At 33.5% G+C, this 25,230-nt stretch overlaps 1 protein-coding gene across 1 annotated transcript; it reads right to left on the reverse strand.

Moving 5' to 3' along the window:
* Positions 1-31: 31 nt before the first annotated feature.
* On the reverse strand, positions 32-14,514 carry LOC105331162 (bone morphogenetic protein 2). Its single transcript, XM_011433252.4, has 5 exons — positions 13,458-14,514; positions 4,496-4,638; positions 4,095-4,254; positions 3,831-3,995; positions 32-1,825 (listed from the first exon to the last, which is right to left on the reverse strand). The coding sequence occupies exons 1-5, from the start codon at positions 13,774-13,776 to the stop codon at positions 1,155-1,157; spliced, it is 1,458 nt and encodes a 485-aa protein (XP_011431554.3). The 5' UTR covers positions 13,777-14,514; the 3' UTR covers positions 32-1,154.
* Positions 14,515-25,230: the final 10,716 nt, after the last annotated feature.

Raw genomic sequence — 25,230 nt, forward strand, 5'->3', positions numbered from 1 at the left:
ATAAAGCCCCGGAAAAGATGACAATCTGATAGCAGCTTTCTTTTTTTATTTATGTACAATAGTAACAACATATTTTTTACATAGGTTCAAACAGAGAAATGCAAAGTACGGCTTTGAACATTTTTTAACGACGAAAAACAAATCTTTGAATTTTTATAACACAGACACCCGCCTTTACGTCTCACACACATATATTCAGCTACAAAAATACTTGCTTATAATATAGCAATAAACAAGAATAATAAAATAACATCAAGCAACAAGAAAACATTGTTGAAGTCTCTCAAAATCTACGAATGTAAATATTGTTCTTACGTTTTGATATTTTTGTTACTACTCCGATAAAATTGTTAATGATCTGAAATGTAGGTTACTCAAAGGAATGTTCATGTATAAAGAAGCCATTAGCACGCATTTTGTCTTTGTATACGAATGACTTCAGTATTTCATTTATTTTTCTAATCTTTTCATGCTACATATACTAGTATGTACTAACATACGGGGCAATGACAATTATATGAATCTTATGATTTTAATACAAGTCATTTTAACATTGCAAACAAACATTAATACAGCAACTAACACGATCTCTCTCTCTCTCTCTCTCTCTCTCTCTCTCTCTCTCTCTCTCTCTCTCTCTCTCTCTCTCTCCTACAATATCTTAAATACATTCAAACGAGCTTTCGCAATTTAATCTCATAAAGTTTCGTTTATGACCGTTTTTCACAGTGTTCCCTGGTTTTTTCAGTTTGGTTCAGACTGCTTTTTTCAAAAGTTTTTTTTTATCGCCTGCGATGCCCTTTTTTACACCTTGTTACTTTAGTCCTTATAAATTTGACACACCATTGATTTTATATTCTACGAGCAGTCGTCGACCTGTTTTCTCTTAAAAATCCTTGAAAATTGTTTCACCATGAAATCAATTATGAAAATATTCGCACATATCTTTTTTTATGGGGAACCAATAAATCGCTATCACAAATGTCTAATCTCGTCATCATTTTTTAACTTTATTCGAATTCTGTGTCGGCTTTTTTCCCCGCATTCGCACGCTGAAACATTGTAAGTACGTCATCTGAAGCGACACCTGACGGATAGTTTGGCCAGTACAGCTTTCCGAGTGATATGCACTAGTCCGGTTTCCCGCGCTTGTTTCAGTGACACCCACAACTTGCTGCGACCATGTCGTCGTACTGTTTGAGGATGACATTTTCATCGTCATCAAAGTAAAGAAGACTGATCGAGTATAGTTTGTTGGGTACACAACACGGCGTGGAAACATCGTTGCCCACTTTTAGAGCGTGGACAATGCTTTGAACTGTTGCATGATTTGTAGGTTTTTGACTCTGTCCCAAAGGAAAAGGGCAGGCTCCTTTACAGTGATAAGCGTTGTAACCTTTTGGGGATATAATCCACCCTGACCATCCTATTTCGTCGAAATCAACGTACATTTCATGTTTTGCACAACTTCGTCTTTTGCGATTATACCGGAAATCCAAAGCTCGCTTTCCTTTCCCCTTTTTACCCTTTTTCTTGTTCTTCCGTCTTTTTCTTTCCTCCCTGCGTTTCTTGCGCTCTTCTTTCGAGAGACGCCTTCGCTTTTTGCGAGTCTTTTGCACAGTGTTAATTTTACTAGAATTTTTACTGTTTCCTTCCTCTGTACTTCTTCTTTTTCTCGCTAACGTGGTGTTTCCCAAAAGTTTCTGAAGATGTTCATTGTAATATTCGTCTCTATCTTTCTCGTTTAAGAGTCTAACAACTTGTTTGAAATTCCTTAACCTTGCTCTTTCTTTCTTCGCAATATCTTCTTTTATTTGTAAATAATCTGAAATAAGCAAGATCAAGAAATATTAAGAAGAGAGTTGAATTACTAACCATGATATTCAACTACGTTGCAAATATTCCAACCATAGAAATATATATTTTGGCCAAATCAACATGAACAATATTAATGCATTTAGACTGTTTTTGCATTTGTGGTTTTCACATGATACACACCGAGGGGGGGGGGGGATTTGTTCGGAAAGGAATTAAATTAATTAACCATATTTCCGAAATTTGATCGTTTTGCAAAAGGTCAGCTAAAACTAGGGAACAGTTTAAATCAGACTGACGGAAATCTTATGCAATTTTGCTACAACAATGCTAAGCATAGGGCTTTTTGCATGTTAAAGATTGGCCAAAACTCAGAACCCATAATTTAGTCCTAATTATGAAATGTGTTTAGAGGACATTAACGTAACATAGTTTTTACGTAATGTGAGTAGTTTTTAGTTAAGTAGGCAATACATGACCGAGTTCAATTCTAAGAGACATTTTTTTTCGTTCGTTAATCACTATAGTAGGTTTTGTAACATCATTGTAATTTTAACTCCTCGACGAAGAATTTATTCTAGAGTTTTAAAGTTGACTACAATGTTGCAATAATTGTAGAAAGGGTATCACATACTATACAAGTTCTAAAAATCTCGGTTTCCCTGTGTAATAAAATCTGCGCTCATCACAAAAATGACGTCGTTGATTTTATATGAAATATCCTCGTTTCGTAATTACGTCATTAAGGAACCGTTCAGGGCCGCCATTTTAATCGGATAGCTATCACAAATGACTGGCTTTTGTCGATCTTGTCAATTAAAACAGAGTCAACAAGATACAGATCAGCTATATTTTTTCATTATTTTTTCTAAATCCATAAATATACAGCGTTGATGGTATCTGCTGAAGAAATCTCAGAGATAGAATCGGCGCTGTAAATACGTTCAAAATAAGTTTGGAAGCAAGGAATGTGACCTTAACAAGAGGTCAACTCGAAAAGTGCACAGATATTCTTTCACGACTAAATGAAGTAGTTTTGTCTGTCGTCTTTGATTATAAGAATTTTCTGTTATCTGACAGTTCTGATAAGAATCTTCCATTTGATTAGGATCAATTGATTATATAGAAGTCCCTAAGATATTAAACGAGGTATAATTTTGTAGTGATTTTTAAAACATTATCCGAGTTTTGCATTGCCATTCAATTCTCTCTCTCTCTCTCTCTCTCTCTCTCTCTCTCTCTCTCTCTCTCTCTCTCTCTGTGTGCACCATCATCTAAACAACTAAATTCCAATTCTGTGTACTTTTGAACAATCCAAATAAATGCCGGAATGAGAAGAGCCTTCTACATGTGAAAATGATGTAATTAAATTGCTTTTAATGATTAGGTAATTATTTATTTGTTTTACACCCTCAAATGTACAGAAAAGTAAATCAGCGGATGGCGTACACATGAGCTAGACAGGATGAATCGGATCTGGTGTGATATCTAAGGATCCATCAATTCATATTGAAGCCGAAGTGTGTGGTTAATATCACCGATTTCTTTGATGCCGCTCTGGCGATAAAGTATTTGTTTTAAAAGGCGTCGAATGTATTTATTCAAAGGAATATCACATGTTCGTGGTAATTGTAAAACAGGCATCAGTCAGAAACAAATATGTATGGGACGATGATCTATTTTTTTTTAATCCGGGTTAAGTTGTTCGGTATACTAAGTAATTCCAGCAAACTAAGGAAGTAGAGCTAAAAAATCATAAAATTGATCTATATAGCACTTAATATCAATAATCATGATGAAGTGGACGTTGAAATGCAATATTGCAACGCGCTGCCTCGAGAAAGCGGTCTTTTATAATTCGTAAAAAATATATATACTAGCAATTGTAAAATCATCATAACCCATATTTCACATCTGAAAGGTCGTGTTCAAATGTCAACGAACGAGTCCTAAAGCAAACTCAAAGAATAAATGCTTTTCTTGAAATCGCGTTGGTAAAGAATGCAAATTCTTGCCTTCATCATTTGGTGAAATGTAGTTGGGATGTCTCGACATTCCATCATCTGTGTACACAACCAATATTGGTTGTTTACTATCGTGGTGTTGATGACGTTGGGCAAATCTTACGTAACTTCCGTTTACTTCATGGCCAATCACAGAAGTCGTAGAAACAAGGAAACCTACAATATAATGCCACTTAATATAATAGCTAAATTCAATCATCAAATGTTCGGTAAAGCCTTTGCATGAGAGTTTTGTTCGTGTCACGTGATAAATACCATGATTCTCTGCGGTGCCATTCACCCAGGCTTCCACTGCTTTCTTTACGCTGAACACATACCATCCATGCCCCAGAGCACTTATTCTCCTCGCATCCAAAAGTTTTAATCCATTTATTGAATATATATTTGAGGGATCAAGAACTTGATAAATCTTTATCTGAAAATACAACCAACAGCAATATTAACTATATGTTCAATCAGTATGCGGTCGGTCGAACTGTGACGTATCAAAAAATGGCAACTTAAGTATTATCAAGTTGATGACGTCGGTAAATTTTTTGTTACTTAAGAAAAATAACACAACAAAAAATTAAACAATAGAGCCAAAATTTCACATTTATTTGTGAGAAAATGAGGACAATGTGTCATAAGTGCAGTGAAAATGGATTGTAAATTACCTCAATGACGTAAGGAGGTTTAGACTCCTTAAATTTGGGAGGAGCTGGACGCATTTTAAAAACATGGAATTCTGCAGCTAGAATTTTCTCCCTTTCCGAAAGATATGATATGTTATAATGGAAATGCATTGACTGGTTCCACTCTGAAAAAGAAAAAAAACGTGGTTATTTTTTCTAGTTTGTACGTAAAGTACGAAACCAACAGCTTTGAATGACACATGTTAATTTCATTTGCGCCTAGAAAGCAGATATCCTTTGATATCCATCGCTCAAGAAGTGTAATATTAGAAAGAACTTGCTCTCATTATCCGCCTGTCTTAACAGTAATTATTTAATCATTTACAGCTCCTTTAAGGAAAAATATTAATTACAAGTTAAAATGTGAGATCACTTTACACTTATTCTCCAGGGGCTCTGTGGAGCCATGCGGACGTGCGATTATTTATTTTCTTTTAACTCTCAAATTAATGTTTATACAATGAACTTGTCATTGATATTGCTTTAATATATTCAAAGGAATTCCCCGTTTCATATATGATTGATATAAAAGTAGAGACTTGATCACCAAATTACGACGTTACAGGAAGGAGACTATAGCTTGGTACATCTATCGCCAACAACATAATATCATTGCTTTGTTATAATGCAAACGCTCCTTAATAGTTCCATTGAAAGAAAAAGGCTGTTTGTTATCATCCCAATATTTCAGTTGTGTAGATAACTGATTTCTTTTTACTATTTGTTTTTTACTTTTATCTTTCATAAAAATTTGATTGCACAGGGAGTACGCATTTAGTGCAACGCAACCGAGCAATAAAAAGTGTGTTGAAAATGCAATTGCAAAAACAACCTTTGCTCTGGACGCATCCCATGTATGAATCTACTAAAAATTGCCAGGTAGGATCACACCTGAGATACCGATAATTTGTGTGATGCAAGATTTGCACAATCTGACAAGAAGAAAATCCAGCAACCTTACTTGAATAGAACGATAATCCTCAGTACCGACTAATACTCTATCTCACTTATATTTCGCGATATTAAATTTTCAAGTATAAATACGGCTAGGTATTAGAAGCGATCTATGGAATATCAGATAACTAACGTATTCGCACTAAAAAGGTCCATAAAATGGGCTTTTTAAAGATGATGCGGAATAAATGTGTCTTAATTGGAAGGGATACGCCTTGTTTTGAATCATCAAAACGGAAACCCTAATTAAGAGGTCATGCGAGTTATCGCCGAGAGGATCATCGGAACGAGATAGCTCGAGTTTACAGACTAAGGTCGTGATAAGATATTGAAAAACATGGAATCAAATGGATTTCTTAGATGTATATTGTACCTCAATCAAACGATTTTTATCAGGCACACAAAGCCTATCGTGTACATGATCATATAGACACGGGTAACGCAGTGAGAATTTATTTTCTTGAATGAAATTTTAGATATATCTCAGTCGGTATCTGTGCTCGTCGCTTTTCACCACTGACTTAGTGTCTGGCATCAAGGCATTAACAGATTCCAAGTCCCGTGTTTCTGGGAAATGTGCACTCAAATTATTTCAAAAATTCCATTTTTCAAGTTGTGATTTTCTTAATACATTGATGTCAAAATAGAAAAAAAAAGATCTGCAAATATCTAGATATAAAATATCGGGCTTAATATATTTAAGGTAAAATCTATTAAAAGCCTGTGTTGTGAAATGCAGCACTATGCGTGATTTCGAGTGTAATCTCATTCGTAATTTGAGTGTAATGTCCCCGTACCAGCAATGTTTTTGATAAACATAGTAAATTATTGCATGTATATCACATGGAATTGTCAAAGGCGCTTATGATAGAACAGATAAACACTGTTTAATTAAACAGCAATGACTAATCGTGTTCGCCAACACTAAACGTTTTATTCAATTTGTTTTAAAACGACAATGGGGGTTTTGAATGGGGAAATGAATCATAAAGTTTTGAATTTTATGAATAATGAGTTAAAAAGAGCAAACCATGAACCCCGCATAAAAATCACCCCATTGCTTAATTAACATCAGCACACACTAATTGCGTAACTAGACGTCGCCGCTGGGTAGTGGGGGAAAACAAAGACAGGGGCTCGTATATCATATTATTTATAACAAGAGTACGATTATAAGGAATTATTCATAATTAGGAAACAAGAGCAGTGGCCAACTCCAGTGTTGTGATGAGTAAGTGAAGCAACGGTTTAACATAAAGTACAAAACAAAATATACGATTCTGTGTAATCCAAATATGGAATCAATGAGGAAAAGAGGTCCAAGTTCACTTAATCATTGCAACCACCTTCCAATGTTGTATATGAAGAATATTTCATTGCAACAACCTCGTATGATGGACCAAGTGCAGTTTCTAATTGCAACCACTTTGCAAGTTGATTTTGGTACATTTACTGATGAGTATATTACATGTATTTTGAAAACCGAATTTATTTCGTAATAAATTTGCTAGCGTATGTTAATACGCATTTTTGAACTTCTTTTTAAGCTACTTAAAAAATGCGTTCAAAATATGTGGTTTTTTTTTAAAATAACTATATCAAAGATTTGTTTACATGGTATCTCACTATGAGGCCAAGTTTTCGTGGACTATTTTCGCTTCCATTTTCGCGACCGATCGATGCATCTACATGTAGCAAGCATTGAAAATACGGAATTTGGAGAATTAAGTCAAAATTGCGATTAGTTGTAGAAACTTCTGATATAAAAGATAGAGCTTTTCCTTCTACGAAAATGTACTACAGCAAGACAATGACTACAGTATAGTTCCATTTACACACTACAGTACAAATATTCGTATGAGTTACAAGAGTTCGTTATTTAGCAAAATAATTACACCAGCAGCATATTATATCTGGAAGCAACCCTGCTGTCCACATGACCCAATGAATATGGCATTTATTGTTCGATTAAACCAAATGGTAGACAATAACATTATGTACATGTATATGACGTCATTGACCAATTTCCTAATTTGGGTCATGAACGTCGATATATTTGTTAAGTAAAATGATTTCAAGCCGGGGGTTGGCCAAAAAGTAAAAAAAAAAATATGAACCTTGTTTCAGATATAGTAATTCTTAAAGACTCAATAAGCTCATCAGTTTTATTGCTGTACAAGATCTCCATTCCTAACCTTAATTAAAAATCCAAACAAACATACGCTAAAATCCCCCCTTACGATAGCCAAATTCAATTTCGATTTACAAAATTGTGAATGAAACCCCATACATCAAAGAAAATGAGAACTGGTGAGAGGTCCGGACAATGCTTGCCTACTCTATCCAGGTGTTATATTATTAGATAAGTGTGAGATAAGTATTTCTCCACACCTGTTCCAGGATAATGCAAATGCTTTCTATTGAATCTTGTTTACAACTATCAAAATATTGAGACTCTTTTATATAACCTGTATACACAGTGTTCGGTTCGAGGGCTTCTTCATTCAGACCCGGAATACTTATTCAAATGAATATCACGGTTAATAACACCACCTGTAAAATTCGGATTTCATTTTTTTTCTACCTCTCGTTTCTCCTCGCGCATTCCCCCAGATTAATGATCTTTGACCAGCGCATGATAATTTTGCGGGTATTGTGTATAAAATTCATTAATCATAAAAAGTTATTCAAATTGATTTTTCTGTCAAAATATCTCGTTCCAGGTTTTTATGGGGAGTGCAGGTTTTCTCTTGCAGTACGTTCGATTATTATACTTCTCCGTAAATCCATTTTTCATAACAATCCCACGATCACCTAATGCAAGTCAGTTTTAGAGATTAGAAAATAATAAAGAATTTAGCAAACCCCACCCGTATTTATTTACATTTATACGCCTTGTGGTATCAACAGTCAGAAACATTAAATGTGTCAAAAATTCGATACGTTCACCATTATAAATATTGCTTCATACAGAGGACAATTGAAATCTCTCACAGTCTCCGGTTGTCGATAAAATTCCATAGAATTATCGGACATTAATGATCATGACAAACTATGTGTTATCTAATGGAATGCTATATAAAATATCCAATATTCGCGTATTTTTCGGTTAAAATGTGGTATTATTTATTTTTTTTTAAATCTTTTTTTTTTTTTGGCCCTGCGAAGTCCTCCAACTGGTTTTCAAAGAATGGTTTACAACAAACCATATGGTTTTATTAAAATTTGTCGCTAACGAAAGCAAAGTACGTGTATCCATTGCTAAAGTGTAATGGATAGAGGTATAAGTAGATCAATCTACCACTGCTAACAAGCATGAATGTAATCCCACGGAAATTAAAGAAGGATCACCCGCACGAGGCGTCGCCTCTTTTTCAAGCGTCTTCCCGCAGAGATGCTGATCATCTTTAAGAGTTTACTTCCTGTTATCTTTCTGATGTGTTTTATCGGATCAGAAATAATTCAAGTCAAGGCTGCTCGAATTAAAAAGATGTTGAAACATGTCAATCACCTATTGTTTTCTTGTTTTGTTATAAGAAGCGATGTATATGCTTTCCTCTATGATTTGATTAACACCGTGCGTCTGTCTAGACACTTTAACTACTCATCCAACGCAATCCGAGTCACTAATGTGTTTAGTCTTTGCACACCGTTTTGTCTTTTTTTTATAGTCTTATCGCCCTCTAATCGTTTTCATTATACCCAACGAAAACGCCAATTTTGCAAAATTGCAGACCTGATATAAATTATTTAAGGCTCACAAGTTTTCTTTCCAACGGCAGAAATCGTCTGAAAAGTAATCTCTTGCTTGGATGTAAAGAGTGAAATACGAGTACCTCGCCGAAAGATCACTAGCATTTTATTGTCTTTTTCTCATCGTATACACAGCAGAAAAATGATATCAACTCTCTAGCAAAAGAAGATAAGAATGTTTTGTTGTTCATTATGCAAGTTTTGAGGAAAGCTCGTGGGTGTCCTTTTCCGTCAAACTAAACCCAGCCAACGCAAGTGATAACAAGACACGAGTATAACAAATTATAATTTCTGTCGAGATTTCTTAATTTTGGGATGTCATACTAACTTTTGCAAGAAAACATGGGTGGGTCAGAGTTTGATAAAATCTTGCTGGTAAAACCTAATACTATACATCAAAAAGATGTCACGTCACAGGTGGGGATGCAAAAATTCTTCCGTTCGACGGATAGAATTTAGTTCCCAAGTACTTGTACACGAATAGTAAAATAATTTCAATAAGACTTGATTTCTCTAACATTTCGAAGATTTGAACTAGCTATAACTGGTATATCAGTTTGATTTAAGGACCTTTTCCCTTATACATGTTGTTCCGTTTGCAAATGAGAATCATTAAACCCATGAAAAGTTTCACAACGATATGTTAATCCCAATCTAAAGGCATTCAAAGGTAGAAAATCACTTCTTATTTGCGTTGGTTCATCTGTGGCATATTATAGACTTTTTGGAAAAAGGGCTTCTTGCGCACCTGTGATGTTAGAGCATTGAAATCCAAATTGGAAAAAAATCCATTGAAGTCAAAGGTTGTTTAAACGTGTTTACCATACAATATAAATATGTTTACAAACTATTATGAAGTACCCTACAAACTGTTGGTGTCAAATGAACTATAGCCTGCTTTGTATATGCCGCTTGCAGAGAGAACGGAACTTCATACATCATGAATACTGCGCCAAATTATTACACAATGGATAAATGAAACGGCATTCGAGAGTCAAATTAAGATTTTAATACGGACTACTTTTTTCTTTATTCAATAAATGACATCAGATTATATTGAAATTTTGGGGAGATAGGTTTGGGGGATGGGGTAGCGGGAAATTTTTATTTGCGTTAAATTTTTATCATATTTATCGATACAGTATAATTCTGGCCGTTCGCACTTGGATATGGTATTTTAAGTTTAAATATTTAACCTCCGTTTTCATCTATGAAGTAAGATGAAATGCGATAGTGTAACATGATATTAGCAGATATGATTTCCGCTCGTTCATGTATAGTAATCTTGAGATAAACTTTTAATTGTTTTGACTTTTAAATGCTTTGTCATGTCGACTTTTCACTTCCGTACGTAAAACTACACCCCTCCGCCCACCATTTTATATGCATTTGTCATACACAGATAAATTTATTCATTCACACCCTACTAACGGGAAAATGTAATCAATACCAGTTATATGTATATGTTTCAATTTTCAATCGTTTTTCATTTTTTAAGTAATATGAATATGATTGATATCAATTCGCAATGTACATGCGTATCTTGATAGAGGCGACGCCCATCAACAATTAAAGAAATAGCTGCTGATGTAATTCCATAGAAAACAAAACATGCTGCTGACAGAAACTCGAAACACTAATCATTAAACTGCTGAAATAAAAGTAATTCTCAAGCACTGGTTTTAAGCATGATTGTAAATAACACCGACAAATAAATAGATAAAGTATGCATGTAAAGTTTGGTATTGCAACCGCTCAATAAGTATCAAGTTTGGTTTCGGGTTGTATGCTGAAGGAATGTAGTCTCCAGTACGTTTTGGCCAATTATTTGAGTGTTTAAGAGACCGGGTTTCGCCTGCATGCCCCGGAGGATGAGAGAATACGCGTGGATCAGCGACGTTCAACAGTCCGAACAAGGTCCTCGCGACATCTTTCAAACCTACCAGCGATTAATAACACGCGGAAAGGTGAATTCCACACGGTTTGGTTTTGACCTGAGATGTTAATCTGTGTCTTCGTTTGCACTTGCAGGTTAACTTTAACTATGCGTGAATTTGCCCCCCTGAGAACGCCGATTATTAATAAAATATCACATTTTGTTTTAATTAGAACAGTGAGTCGATTTTTAAAATAATCTGGCCTGGAATTTGTGTACGCATGAAACTTTTATATCCTCAATGAAGTTATTTATAAATACAAACTGCTAATATTTAATAAACTGGGGGCTTGATAACATTGTAATTTGGTCTATATATATGTTTCACACCTGATATCTAAGATAACCATCGACATCAAACCGAATATAGGCACACTATGAAGGGTATCGCATTCATCCGCTCACAATATAAATGGGAGTCGTGCGTGCGAGGTGGTCCCTTTACAAGACTTATTATTTGAACAGCAGAAATCAAATTTCTTCACAGATGGTTTTCAGCACAATACAACTTTCTCTACTTTTGTTCCCCTCTTAAATTACAATGCATTAAAGGAACCACCTGTATTAATGTGGACAGCCGACGACATGTATCATAGCTGCAGCGCTATAACAGATTAACATTCTAATACAATTTGAGCTGAGGCCTCATCGAAACTTTTGAAAAGTGAAATTTTCCGTAGAAATTTGCCCGTTTTGCTTAATCTTCCATAATGCACATACAGGGATTTAAGGATCTAAAATCTGGCCAAGACACCGTGCGAATCTGTACACCTGTGTTGACAATTTTAACACCTGCGGGTGTCGAATGCGACTGTTAATTCATGTATACGGTCTCATCCCCTGCTAGGACATTCACTGCCCTCTATACGCAACAACTTTATCATATCCAATAAGACAGAGAACCTCGCGAGACTGAGATATGGGTATAGATAGCCAATAAATATAGAGAGCTGTTCGGGTAAATTATGTGGAAAAGATGCGGAACTTGATACACACAGTAACCTAGTGACGATTAAGATGGCCTCTTACTCATTTGTCTTGTTGACAGGTGAGAAATTGTTGACAATTATCGGAATTGGGGAATACAAGTGCGTGTGGCGAGCACCCTTTGTCTCGCGGTTGAGGGCTTCGTGCAGAATCTACTAGAAACTCAATCATGTTACCCATTTGAAAATCATCTCGCAAAGATTCATTTTATTCTCCCCGCTGGTTTATTGGGATAAAAATCGACTTCTACTATATCACATGAAATTGACAGTGCACGCTGCATGTAGATTGACAGCGCACACTATACACCGACAGTGCGCACTGATTCTAGACAAGCCCGTCCGTTGTGCTCCTGCTAATTTTGATATTGCTGCACAACAGCTGAATTCTTACAACGACATTTATATCTAAAGGAAAACTGAACACTGGGGTTTGAAATGGGAACCTGGTATGAGCCATAATGAGAAACAACTTTATCTCCGGGATACGCTGGAGCGCCGACGCGAGAAAGATACTCATTATTAAATAATTCACTTATGACATGCAACAGTATAAATCTATTAAACTTCTTTATTAATGTGAGATAAATTTTACTCGCATTTGTTCGCAAAACAACATGAAGGCTTACGTCCTCCTAGGAATCCCAACCCGTTTCGGAGCAACTGTCCCGTTTGCGTCAAAAAGACTGTCGAAGATATAGCGATATCGAACTGCAAAATAGGACAGCCACTGGCTCCGTACGCGACGGAGCGCTTAGAGAAAACCCTCATAAATCGCACATCCCTTTCGAAACCGTCACAAAGAGATAAAATCGCATAATTGGAGTTCAAACGAGTTTAAAAAACGAAGCTAAGTCGTCTATTGAAATTGATTGTCTGCCTAATGTTCGTAATAAACTGAATATGAAATCTCGTCTGATTCCACAATGGCGAGGGCTCGGCGTGTCTCGGGGGGTCAATTTCAAAGGTTAAGACAGTATATACCTAATATTATGATGCCTATCACAACACAAATTACCAGGTGCCTATAAAATGAGCATTATCGGGGGTCTCCAGCAGAATATTATATCTAACATTTTTTTCTTTTTCCTTTCAACATCTCCTACAGATTGGAAAATTTTTATTTGTAAAATCGTCTCTCAATGGGAGAACGCGCCAAGGGAAATTTTGTCTAATCTTCACACTTACGCATGTGATTTTATTCAAGATAAATGCATTTAATCTTGAAATTCATGAGAGATATCTCGCTATAGAAAAAACAGAAAAACTGCTTTCTTCACCAAGAAAAAAAAGTTATACCGGAAGCTCTACTCACGTCTATCAGGAAAACTTCGGATAACGTCCGCCTTATAGGGACTTTCCCGCTTCATCAGTCCCCCGCTGTCCGTTATACTGTTGTACAAATCTATCATGTAATCCGGAGGGGGTTTCCTGAAAATCCGGCCCGGAATTCTGTCTATTCCAAAAAAGTTGGACAGCCTCTGGATGACCTCCGTTTGATTTGACGATGGTGAAACCGTTTTCTGATTTTTCTGTTTTTTGCCGGATACGGATATACAAGCGCACAGAATCAGAAACCAACACATAAATATCACACTCTCTCTAATGGACGAGGTCTTAAAGAATCCATTCATTCTTAGCCCGATTATTAATAAATAAAAAATACATACAAAGAGTCACGAGTTTACACCGTTATCTAGAAATAATAAGTGTAGTCTCCCGTCTTCCACTATTTGGCATGTTGTTCGTTCTTCCTCTAAGACTCCATCGGCTCTATACGGCTTTCAATTTGTGATAACTGACATTAGTCCAGAAAAAAGAGGGAAAAACAAAGGTATATAGATATTTCACCCAGGTAGGTCACTTGAGTAATAAGTCAGTGTCATTCTTCGTAGAAAATAAAATCTCCCAAAACACTCGAGAATTCAAGAGTACCTTACACCGCGGACACCTGGCATAGATATTGGTCAGAAGACACCTAGACAATTTAAAAGTCACAGTATTGTGAACAGAGATTTCAAACGTTCGTTATATTTACACATGCCAACATAGTGGTTATGTTCCAACGTATACACGTTACTTTCAATTTATGCTCAATGAAGCACATAGATTTTTGTTTTGTTTTTTCCCGATTACGCTAAAATAAATACGTGTTTAAATATTCATTAGAGACTGTGAAGCACGAGGCAGCTAGAAAACTTGACTCCACCCGTCCCGCATCCTCATTGGTTCGCCACCTGTCAGATTCGGCTCATGAATTCGAATACCTCGTGCTCATGTTTACACCTTCAGGTAACATTTTATACGCAGGGGATTTGCGCTTTTTTTCTAAGAATTCTCATTATCCGTTTCAATATTTTTATTAACAAGTAAACCGACATTTCTCATGTCTGGTATGATTTACAGTTTACAAAAACCACATTTCCGACATGTTCATTATAGATTGGAATATAGGAACCGATCGTATCTTTATTTCCTACCAAATTGTTTCAGTTAATGTCTAACAATCCTTAAATCCAAAAGCAATCTTTTTTATCTTTGCCGTTACTTGTAATTTTTGATAATAGAGGTTACAGTACGTTTAAGGCAATATTTTCCTTGCTAATTAGCTCTCGGTAACATTTAAAACTTTGAACATCTCTTGAGTCCCGGTGTTTATCTTCAGTTGGTGACTATATCCTTTCGGATCCTCCCTCGTGTTTACCTACGGTTCAAAGCCCGACTGAAACTACAGTAAATCAGCTTTTAAATTAAGCTAATTTCTCCTCAATGGCAGGTTTCGATTAAACCAAGGTCCCCTTCAAACATCTCCACACCTGGTCCAAGTGCCTCGTCGTCCCACTAAACGACTTGTTTCATCAATGCTTTCCCGATCTCTCCCGCGTTCGCCGTTCTTGATGGTCCAAACACTGCATGGGAACTATATTATGCTTCAAGATGGCAACACCATTCATCCAACATCACTTTTAAATCTTGACATGAAGGGGGGAACACGGCGATTTAATTCAGAAGCAGCGGCTTTTGTCAGGGCTCTAGAACTTGTGCAGGTGCGAGAAAATTAGAAATTAACGATATACAAGTTGGGTCAATAAAACACCCAGTCAAACTTTTCTCTTATTATTTTTCTCCTTTTATTCAAAGTCACTTTGACTGGTTGAATGGAATTTGAACAGAAAAAAGCACTTTTGAAATTTTAAAATTGCGTAAAATTAGATCAAACACGTGGTCTTGAACTCAAGTTTAGAGGAGAAAAAAAATTTAAATAATGTAAGGCTCTCAAAGTTATCTTCCCTAAACGCTGCATTGTTGAAAAAAAAATAATAGCAATACTTGAAAGTTGGTTTGACATACGCACAAATTTGCTGACGCACATGCTTTTTCTGTTATTTAAAATATTTGTGTACTCTTAATTTTTAAAATAAAATCGGTTAAGTAATAAATGAAAACTAAATTTTTATTAAAAAAAAAAGAGCACATCTTATTACATGTAATGTATTCAGCAAGATAGTTTTGATGGATTAAAAATGAGATAAATGAAGTAGGATACATGTAAATTAAATGTAAATTGTCGAAAGAGGCGAATTCGGTCGTAGGTAAAATAGGGGATGTCCGAATATTTCATATCCGGTATATATACCAGGTAAAAAACAGTTTCTTTTTGTCATATGCATTGTAAATATGGTAGAGGTCATGATAAGATGTATAACCAAACTAGCTAATTACGACAATGCTTCTGACAATATATTGTCAGTAAATTTAAGGTATTCAAATCACTATGAGTGAAAGGGGGGAGGGTAAATGAGGTTTGGGGAGTATATAAGGCGGGGACAATAAAATTGAAAATTATGAAAACCATGTAGAGAATTATGTATTTTGTCTCGTATTTTCTTTTTTAAAAAGTTGTTACGGCTTTTACAGAGGGAATAAGGAGCATTAACGCTGAGCGAGAGTAGAGGAAATTTCTAGTGACAGGGTTCGAAATTCTATGGCTAAAGAAGGTTGTTTAAAAAACTGTCGAAAACGACAAAGTCCATACGAAGTCCCAATTCTATACAAGTTATCTTTCCTAAACTACGCTGTCCAGGTTGTGATCATTAGGGTGTATATCAGCTTTTATTATATGATTGAATTCCTACCTCTCTGATTGGCTGATATCCAACAGTCTACGAAAAAAATATCAAACGTTATATTCACCTGCATGTGACCTAGGAGGTCAATATAACATTTGATTTTTCTCTACATTGGACTAAAAATAGATTGTCCGATGAACATCCGCGTTTCTCAATTTGTTCGGCTATGGCTTCGAACTAAAATCATCGCTTGATTACACTCAATTTGATACGTCTGTATAAATTCGTCGCTGAATCATTTAATGTAATAATTAATTGTATATTATTTTCATATACAATTAATGCGACAATAAAGACATTTACATGCAATTACCAACTCCAATTTCTTCATACATTAAACGTGTCCTCTTCTCATTTCCAGTAAGTAATGTTTTTTTACATTTTAAAATTTTTTTAAATATTCATTAATTTCAATATTGATTTAAAAAAATTACAAACTCTGGTACCAACACTTTTTATAAGATTTTTGCTCCCCTTTATATGTATTTTCAATCATACTAGACACTAATAGCGGTCCCCTTTCTTCCATATGGGTCATAATATGCAAATAACTAGAAATTTTTTATTGTTACAAAATTTGTATAATATTCAAATGCATAACATTTTAATAATATCTGTATCCAAGGAGTGTTTTTTTTTTCAAACAAATTTGAAACTTCTGTGTATTAAATTCGTTTTGAATATTATACAAATTTTGTAAAAAGTGTCATTCGTAGAGTTTTAGGTAAGATACAGGGCTCACAATTCTGTGTCATGTAAACAAGGCTCGTGCCCTCTAAACTGATAGCAATAAAATTAACATAGAAAACGCCATAGATGGGGATACATGGTCTAACTACTTCACTACCTTATCCAAAACACCAGAAAAATATAAAAACAGAATCATCACGATTGAATCACAAATCAACGAATTATTAAATAGTAAGACTGTAAATTCTTTTAACAAATTGGATTTTAGGATAACAGCTCTTGAAATCCAAAAAGCCATTACTTCTTTGAAATCGGGCAAAAGCCCTGGCCTAGATAATATCTCAAATGAAATGATAAAAGCATCTCAAATTTTTGTTAATCCCTGTATTCTCAAACTGTTTAATATTGTATTAACATCAGGAATTTATCCAGAGAAATGGCTAGAGGGTTATACTACACCCATTTTCAAATCAGATAATCCTAAGTTACCACAAAACTATAGAGGAATAACGATAAACAATAGCATAGGAAAACTTTTTAATATCATTTTGAATAATAGACTTGATACATACTTAATAGATAACAAAATAATACATGAAACTCAAATAGGCTTTTCAAAGAAATCCAGAACATCAGACCACTTATTTGTAATAAAAAGCTTAGTTGATAAATATATCAATACTGGTAATAAGAAACTATATGCATGTTTTGTAGATTTTCGTAAAGCCTTCGATACGGTTATACATGAAGGCATTAAACTTAAACTTTTACAGTTAAATATAAATGGCCTTTTCTTCAATATATTGTGTAATATGTACAGACAAAGCAACAATTATGTAAAAGTAGGTAACAAATTAACTCCCCCTTATAGACCAGAAATAGGAGTTCGACAGGGAGATGTCATAAGCCCAAACATTTTTAAGATATTTTTGAATGATTTTTCAAAATTGCTTGATGAAGAAAGTATAAGATCTATCAACCTATCTGGAAAGAACATTAATTCACTGCTATATGCTGATGACCTAGTATTATTATCAGATGACCAAAAAGGATTGCAAAACAAACTAGATATACTTGAAAAATACTGCAAAGACTGGTGCTTAGAAATTAATACAAGCAAGACTAAAGTTGTCATTTTCAACAAAAGTGGTCACCTTATTAATGAGAAGTTCAGTCTTGAAAATTCACATTTAGAATGTGTTAACAAATATAAATATTTAGGTATAATCATGTCCTCATGTGGCTCATTTAAAGAAGCAAGATCTGATCTATATAATAAAGCTCTCAATGCCTCTTTCAAACTATTTAAAGACCTAAACTCTACCCAACCTCCTATCAAGACATTTTTACATCTCTTTGATCATATGATAAAACCTATTGCATTATATGGCTGTGAAATTTGGGGAACCCTTACATCACGCATACAAGAAAAAGACAAACATCTATATGATACCTTTAAAACTTGGGAAATGGAAAACTTAAATATCAAATTTTGTAAATATTTATTAGGAGCTGGGGAAAAAAGCACAAATATTGCAATTATCTCTGAATTAGGACGATATCCTCTGTATTTTTCCTTGATTCAAAGCATCTTATTATACTGGCATAGATTAGAATTATGTGAAGAATCTTCCCTGCTTCACCATGCGTATAAAGAAACTATTAATCTTAGTCTATCCAATGTTAACTCTTGGTACAAAAGCTTAATCATTTTAGTAAGAAAATTAATATTTCACTCTCTATATGTAAAAAGTACAAAACCACATGTTTTAAACAACAAGTCAAGAAAATTTTAAGAAAACACTTTTTAAATTACTGGGCATTAAAACGTGAAGAGGGCCTAAACTCTGGAAAACTTGATACTTATTTTTTATATAAAGAAAATTTTACAATGGAATCATATATGTTTATCCATTCTCATAATTTAAGAAAAATACTTTGTAGATTCAGAATAAGTGCACATGACTTACGAGTTGAAAGAGGAAGATATGAATTTACAAAAAATAATACTGGTCAAAAAATTCCTTTAGAAAGAAACAAAAGGACATGTTTATTATGTAACCAAAATTGTGTAGAAGATGAAAGTCACTTTCTTACCGAATGTCTATTATATAAAGAAGAAAGAAATTCATTTTTCCATTATGTCTCAATACTCAACAAAAACTTTATACTTTTAACAAAGAAAGACAAATTTATCTGGTTAATGTCGAATGAAGACAAAATAATAATTACAAAGTTAAGTGAATTTCTGATCAATGCTTTCAAAAAAAGACAGAATACTTTGAGATCTAAATGACCGGTGAATTACTTATACAAATCATGATACTATCTTTATATTTGTATAAATTACCTTTATGACTATATATTATATGCACACTGTTCATATGTTTTGACATACTGATGTACATTTGCCCGGCTGTTACAAGTTCATGTATGTGTATGGACTATTTTTATATGTTGAATCTATTATTTAGGCATTTCTATCTAATATCTGTAATCTTGTATGCCCTCTGGGCCCAAAATTGGAAATAAACTATTATTATTATTATACAAGGCTTGTGCCCTGTATTTGTTTACATAAGTTCAATATACAAGTAAAAAATCTTTTTCAAGCTGATTTATCTTTTTATTCATTTTAAGCGTAATTAAACAGTTCCTATCGTTTAAAACATTCATTTTAGGTCTATAACTGGAATATCACTGGTTAGGTAAGTCATTAGGAACAAATCTCATGCGATACATTTTTGATATGAATTTTAATGCATAAAAATATATATAAATATATATTTTCTAAGATATTTCTGAATAGTATTTTCTTCCTAAGTTATGCCATGATGTTATAAATCTTTGAAAGCAACGAAAACATTTTGTTTTTATGTAACCGTATGTTAACTGGCTTGTATGATAATTTAAAGGAAATTGATTTTTATATCCGATTATATTTAACATTCTAATCCTTATGAAAATTTAAGATTGCATTAACATTAATTTTGATGATAATCATCTGAGTAATGTTAGAACAATATGGTTAGCGCTGTGATTACACCACAAATAATCAAGTTTTCATTTAGAAAAAACGGGGACTGTTGATGACCTGTTTGCTTTTCCTAGCATGGTTTTTTTTTTGGCGCCATGCATGCCTTCGCTACATGCTTATATAACAGAGAGTCTGAATTGAACGCTTTTCTAATGAAATCGTAAATTGTGTAAAATCGTAAAAGCACATTCTGATCTAATAGCATCATAGGCAACTGAACACAAATTACATGCAACAAAATATGTAAAAATCTGAACACAAATTATATGCAACAAAATATGTAAAAATCGCCATCTGACCACCATAAAAGATAATTTTAAAAAATCCAGACGGTGAATTAGCGAAAGGGTTTCATGTTGGTAATATTATTGCATCAATTCTTTTTCAAAATGTCAAACATTAATGATTCAAAATGTTTTTGTGTCTGTTACTATTATTCCGGGATATCCAGAATTTTATGTCCATTAAAACTACGAAAATAAACCCTTAATTGTCTTGGAAATACAGTTATAAATGATGTTATATGAAGGATGTTAAAGATGATTTTATTGGTCACTTTAGATAGGACGTAGATTGAGGGATGATGATTAAAGAGCACTTGCATAACTTTTCATTCAATACATATTGGTAGAAGCAGTACATAAGATTTAGAGAGGGTTCGCAACCATTTGACCATATATAAACTACGGATAATGGTCATTTATGATCGATAAAATGATTGTTGATTTGGATGATAATAGTCTCTGGGGTCACTTGTCTGACTATCGCTCGGATTTTGACATAACGGCATCTCTATATGAGTTTTAATGGTCTCAAACTATTGATGAACAATTACATGTATAAAGGTAGAATTGATGACCTTATGGAACTTACCCAATAAAACATGCAACTTGACACGAGCAACAAGAATAATTTTACATGGTCGTGTTTTTGTTTACAATTGTTTTTATTGACAAATATAACAAAAGTCTTCATAAAGCCACGCACGTAAGTTCTTGCAATCGATTGGTTGCCAAAAGATAAAAGTAATTGTTGCAAAATAAAAGTACATCCTTTAGAAGTGTTACACATTCACGTGTAATTGTGTTTAAAGACAAACATTTTATAATGCCCGGGACGAATCATAATGAATGGAATGTTCCGACTTGTTGGAAACTGTTTCTGCTTAATATTCTCAAGTCGGTATTATGTATTGACATTGCATTGTCTCATGCAACATCACTGCATAGCATTAAGAAAAGTGATAACGTTGCGTTTTACTCAATGATCTGTTCATTTTCTTAGCATAGTTTTTTTGCGTCTTAAATATCATTGCTACATTCATATGGTAGCAAGAGACAGTATCGGATAAAGTATTCGTCAATATTTTTGTAAAATGGAGAGTTGCTGTACTTGAATGCTTATGTCAGTGTTGCTAAAATTCATTAAATGATTATTAATGATTATCATTGGTTAGAGGGATGTCTCTTGTTGAAATTGATATGCAATATGTAGGCCCCTTTTCTTAAGTACATGAGAATCAGAAGTAAAATGCGAAGCTTGTGGCTATGACTGTTGTGTTGAATTTCCAAAGTGAAATTGCAATTTACAGACGGGAGGTAAAATAACACGAAAAGGAGATCAGGCTTGGGGCGAATTACATTGTAAAGTAATGCATTACATTACCATTACTTCATGAATTTGGGCATTAAATTACCATTACTTGATTTTCTTGAAGTAATGCATTACATTACCATTACATGAGTAAAGTAATGCATTACAATTACCATTACTTTGTTTTAAAAAAGTAGAGCTAATAAAGAGTTTTTGCAAATGTTTCAAATATAAAACACTTTTTAACATATATACAGGTTCATGCTCAGTATCAGGTTCAAATTCAATGACTTTACAAGAGTCATTCTTTATTTGCTCAATATATAATCATCTTGTGGCATTATGAACAACATATTACAGAAGTAAAATGATATTTATAGACATTTGGCATGATACAATGTAGGATACGAAATAGAGACACAGAATTACATGCATAACGAAAAACAATTTATGGAATAATGTTGCGGGTATCAAAAGCTAAATAGAGATATTTCCCCAGATTACACAAATCTTTATAATTTTGGACACTTAATTGTATTATTTCTTAAACAGATGGTTTTTCCCAGTTATATTTCTTAAGATACGGTATTTTAATCGTATTTCTTTCTACTGAGGACACTTTAAGACAAAAAAAAATTGCTGTTGCACTTTATGATCGAAGTTTCAAAGGGTTCATCTTTTAACTGCATCCTGTTAGTTTGAAAATCTTCCCAGCTATACTAAATAAATGTTTTACAGTCGAAGCTTGGACTGAAAAGTACTGTTTGACGATCTTTATCTTAGGATATATAAAGTGCAATAATAGAAAAAATACATAAAAGAGGAAGAGAGATAGAGAGAGAGAGAAAATAAGTAAGTAAAATTATTTACAAATGGGTTATAATATTGGAAGTGATATTGATTATCATCATGGATGGACAGTGCAATCATTTTGCTTTTAAAGGTGCATGTCTGTCTCCTATTCTATTGGGACATAGCGAAGGGAAGGGGATTGGGGTGTTTAGTACTTCTTATAACAAAAGATTGTTTTGATACTTAGATTATCCTGGGGGCATAGTGTGTTGTTGACACATTTCTAATTGAAGTGCAAACTAATTAGAGTAAATTGTTTAATGATTAAAAACTCTTAATAACAACACTCTTAAAAATGTTATGAAATTGTGCTGTTATATTTAGTAATATTAACAATTCAAAAATGAATTTTTAAAAATCTTTTTTGATAATACAATTAAAACATTTTTATCTCAAGAATTATTTCTTTCTTCATTAAAAATAAATTTAATCAAATTCAATTTCAACTATTCATTTATTCATCACATTTTTTTAAAGTGAACATGCATAAATAAGCATAGTAATGCAAAGTAATGCCATGTAATGCCAGCATTACACTAGATTTTGGAAAGTAATGAATTACATTACCATTACCTGTTTTGCTAATTTTGTGGCATTACACATTACTAGCATTACTCTGAAAACATGTAATGCATTGCAATGCATTACCATTACATTTAGCATTACCCCAAGCCTGGATGGCATGTGATGGTGCAACTTACACACGGTACGGAAGGTCAACCTCTGCAGTGAATTAGCTGGGAGAGGTCTTAAAAGCTGAAAAATTACGAAAAATGGGCAAAATAGGAAATTGTCGAAATATCAGAAAAAAACAATTTGTAGAAAATTTTACACATTCTGACTAGTAACTTTCCTCGGATATTGGTGATTAGCCTTATAATAATTAAATGAAAGGTATTTGTGCTGAATGGGAAGTCAGGAAATTCTAGTTCCGGAAACACTCATCCCCTGGCTACAGTGAATTGTAAAAAAAACTTGTCCCCTGCCACCTATGTAACAAAGAATCTGAATTCGACGTTTTTCTAGTAAAGTTGCCCCTTTGTGTAAAATCGTAAAAGCACATTCTGATTTGATAACATCTTTCAATTGACAATTAAACACAAATTATCTGCAACAAAGTATGTAAAAATCGCCATGTGACAATCATAAATGATAAAATAAATAATCTAATTATGTTGAAAAAAGCGAATTACCGAAAGGATTCTATGTTCCCTAGTGGTAAAACTTTTGCAATTATTCTTTTTTAAAGTGTCTTACATTATTGATTCTAAATGTATTTGGAATTTTCTGTCCATCAAAAATACCAAAATAAAACTCTGCAGTTGTTTTACAAACACATTTCAGAAGGCTAAAGATGTTATAAGACAGATGTAAAATTGTAAAAATTGATCTTATTGATCAATCTAGATAGAAGGTAGATTGAGGAAAAATGATTTAGGAGCACTTACCTAACTTTTTCTTCACTACAATTAATAGATGTAGTTAAAAATGATTTTGAAGGGGTTCTCAACTATTTGATCATTTATAAACTACAAATAAGGGTCATTTATAAAATAAATGATTTTGGACTCGAATGATTCTTTGTGTCACTTGTCTGACTATTGAATGCATGTTTACGGAACTTACCCACGATTTTAGATCGTAATTTTATTTTTAAATTTTAATGTATAAAATAAATTTCTTGTGCATTTTGAATGATTGACTAAAATTTGAATGTCAAATTATAAGAGAGATACGGAGGTAAGAAATTATTGTTATGTAAACAAAAGCTGTATAAAATGTACAAATTGGAATATATATATATATATATATATATATATATATATATATATATATATATATATATATATATATATATATATATATATATATATATATATATAACCTCCGTTTAGACTGTCTTAAAATCCATTACGTAGAGATCGTACCGAATTAGCAATAGAATGAATTGTATTTTATAATATGTTGTAAGTGCATAAGGTTTTGCTCTGATTTATCGAAGTCTATATTTGATTCGATCCGTAAAAATTCCAAAATACCAGCAATAGTTCCCCTCAAGATAAATACTAAATCATTGTACACATTAAAAAAACGGAAGAACAAATTTTGACTTAAATAGTGACCATGCCCCTTCAGTATTGTTAGAAAAATAAGGGAAAAGGGACTTTGTTACAAATCAATTACATAAAACTTATCACCACTCTTTTTATCATTAAGAAAAACGTGGACTGTTCGTACTCGTGGGAAATCTCAACTTTTATAGAAAGGAAATGAGTTATAAAGTACCAAAGTATTGATTTAATAGTCCTCATAAAGCCATGCACCCACGCTCTTGCAAAATATCAGCACATCTAGACGGGTTCAACAGTTACGAGTGAATTTGTTTAAAGTTCAGCATTTTATAATGCCCAGGACGAATTGTAATGGATGGAAAGTCCCTGCGTGTTGACAACGTTTTCTGTGTAATTTGTTTTAGACGGTATCATATATTGACATATCATGTATTGACTGAGTGCAAACTCACCGCCCAGCATTAAGGAAAACTATTACGTCGCATTTTACTCAATGATACGTTAACTCTTCCTACAATTTTTTTTGCGTCTTGACTTAAACATTCATGGACAATTGAACACAAATTATCTGCAATAGAGCATGCAAAGAGCGTAATATGGCAACCATCAATGATAAGAAATATAATATAATTATGTTATAAACAACAAATTAGCGAGAGAATTCATGTTTCCAAATGGTACAATTTTTGCAATTATTTTTTTTAAATGTCAAAC

Source organism: Magallana gigas, chromosome 7, assembly GCF_963853765.1.
Source record: "Magallana gigas chromosome 7, xbMagGiga1.1, whole genome shotgun sequence".
Lineage (NCBI taxonomy): Eukaryota > Metazoa > Mollusca > Bivalvia > Ostreida > Ostreidae > Magallana > Magallana gigas.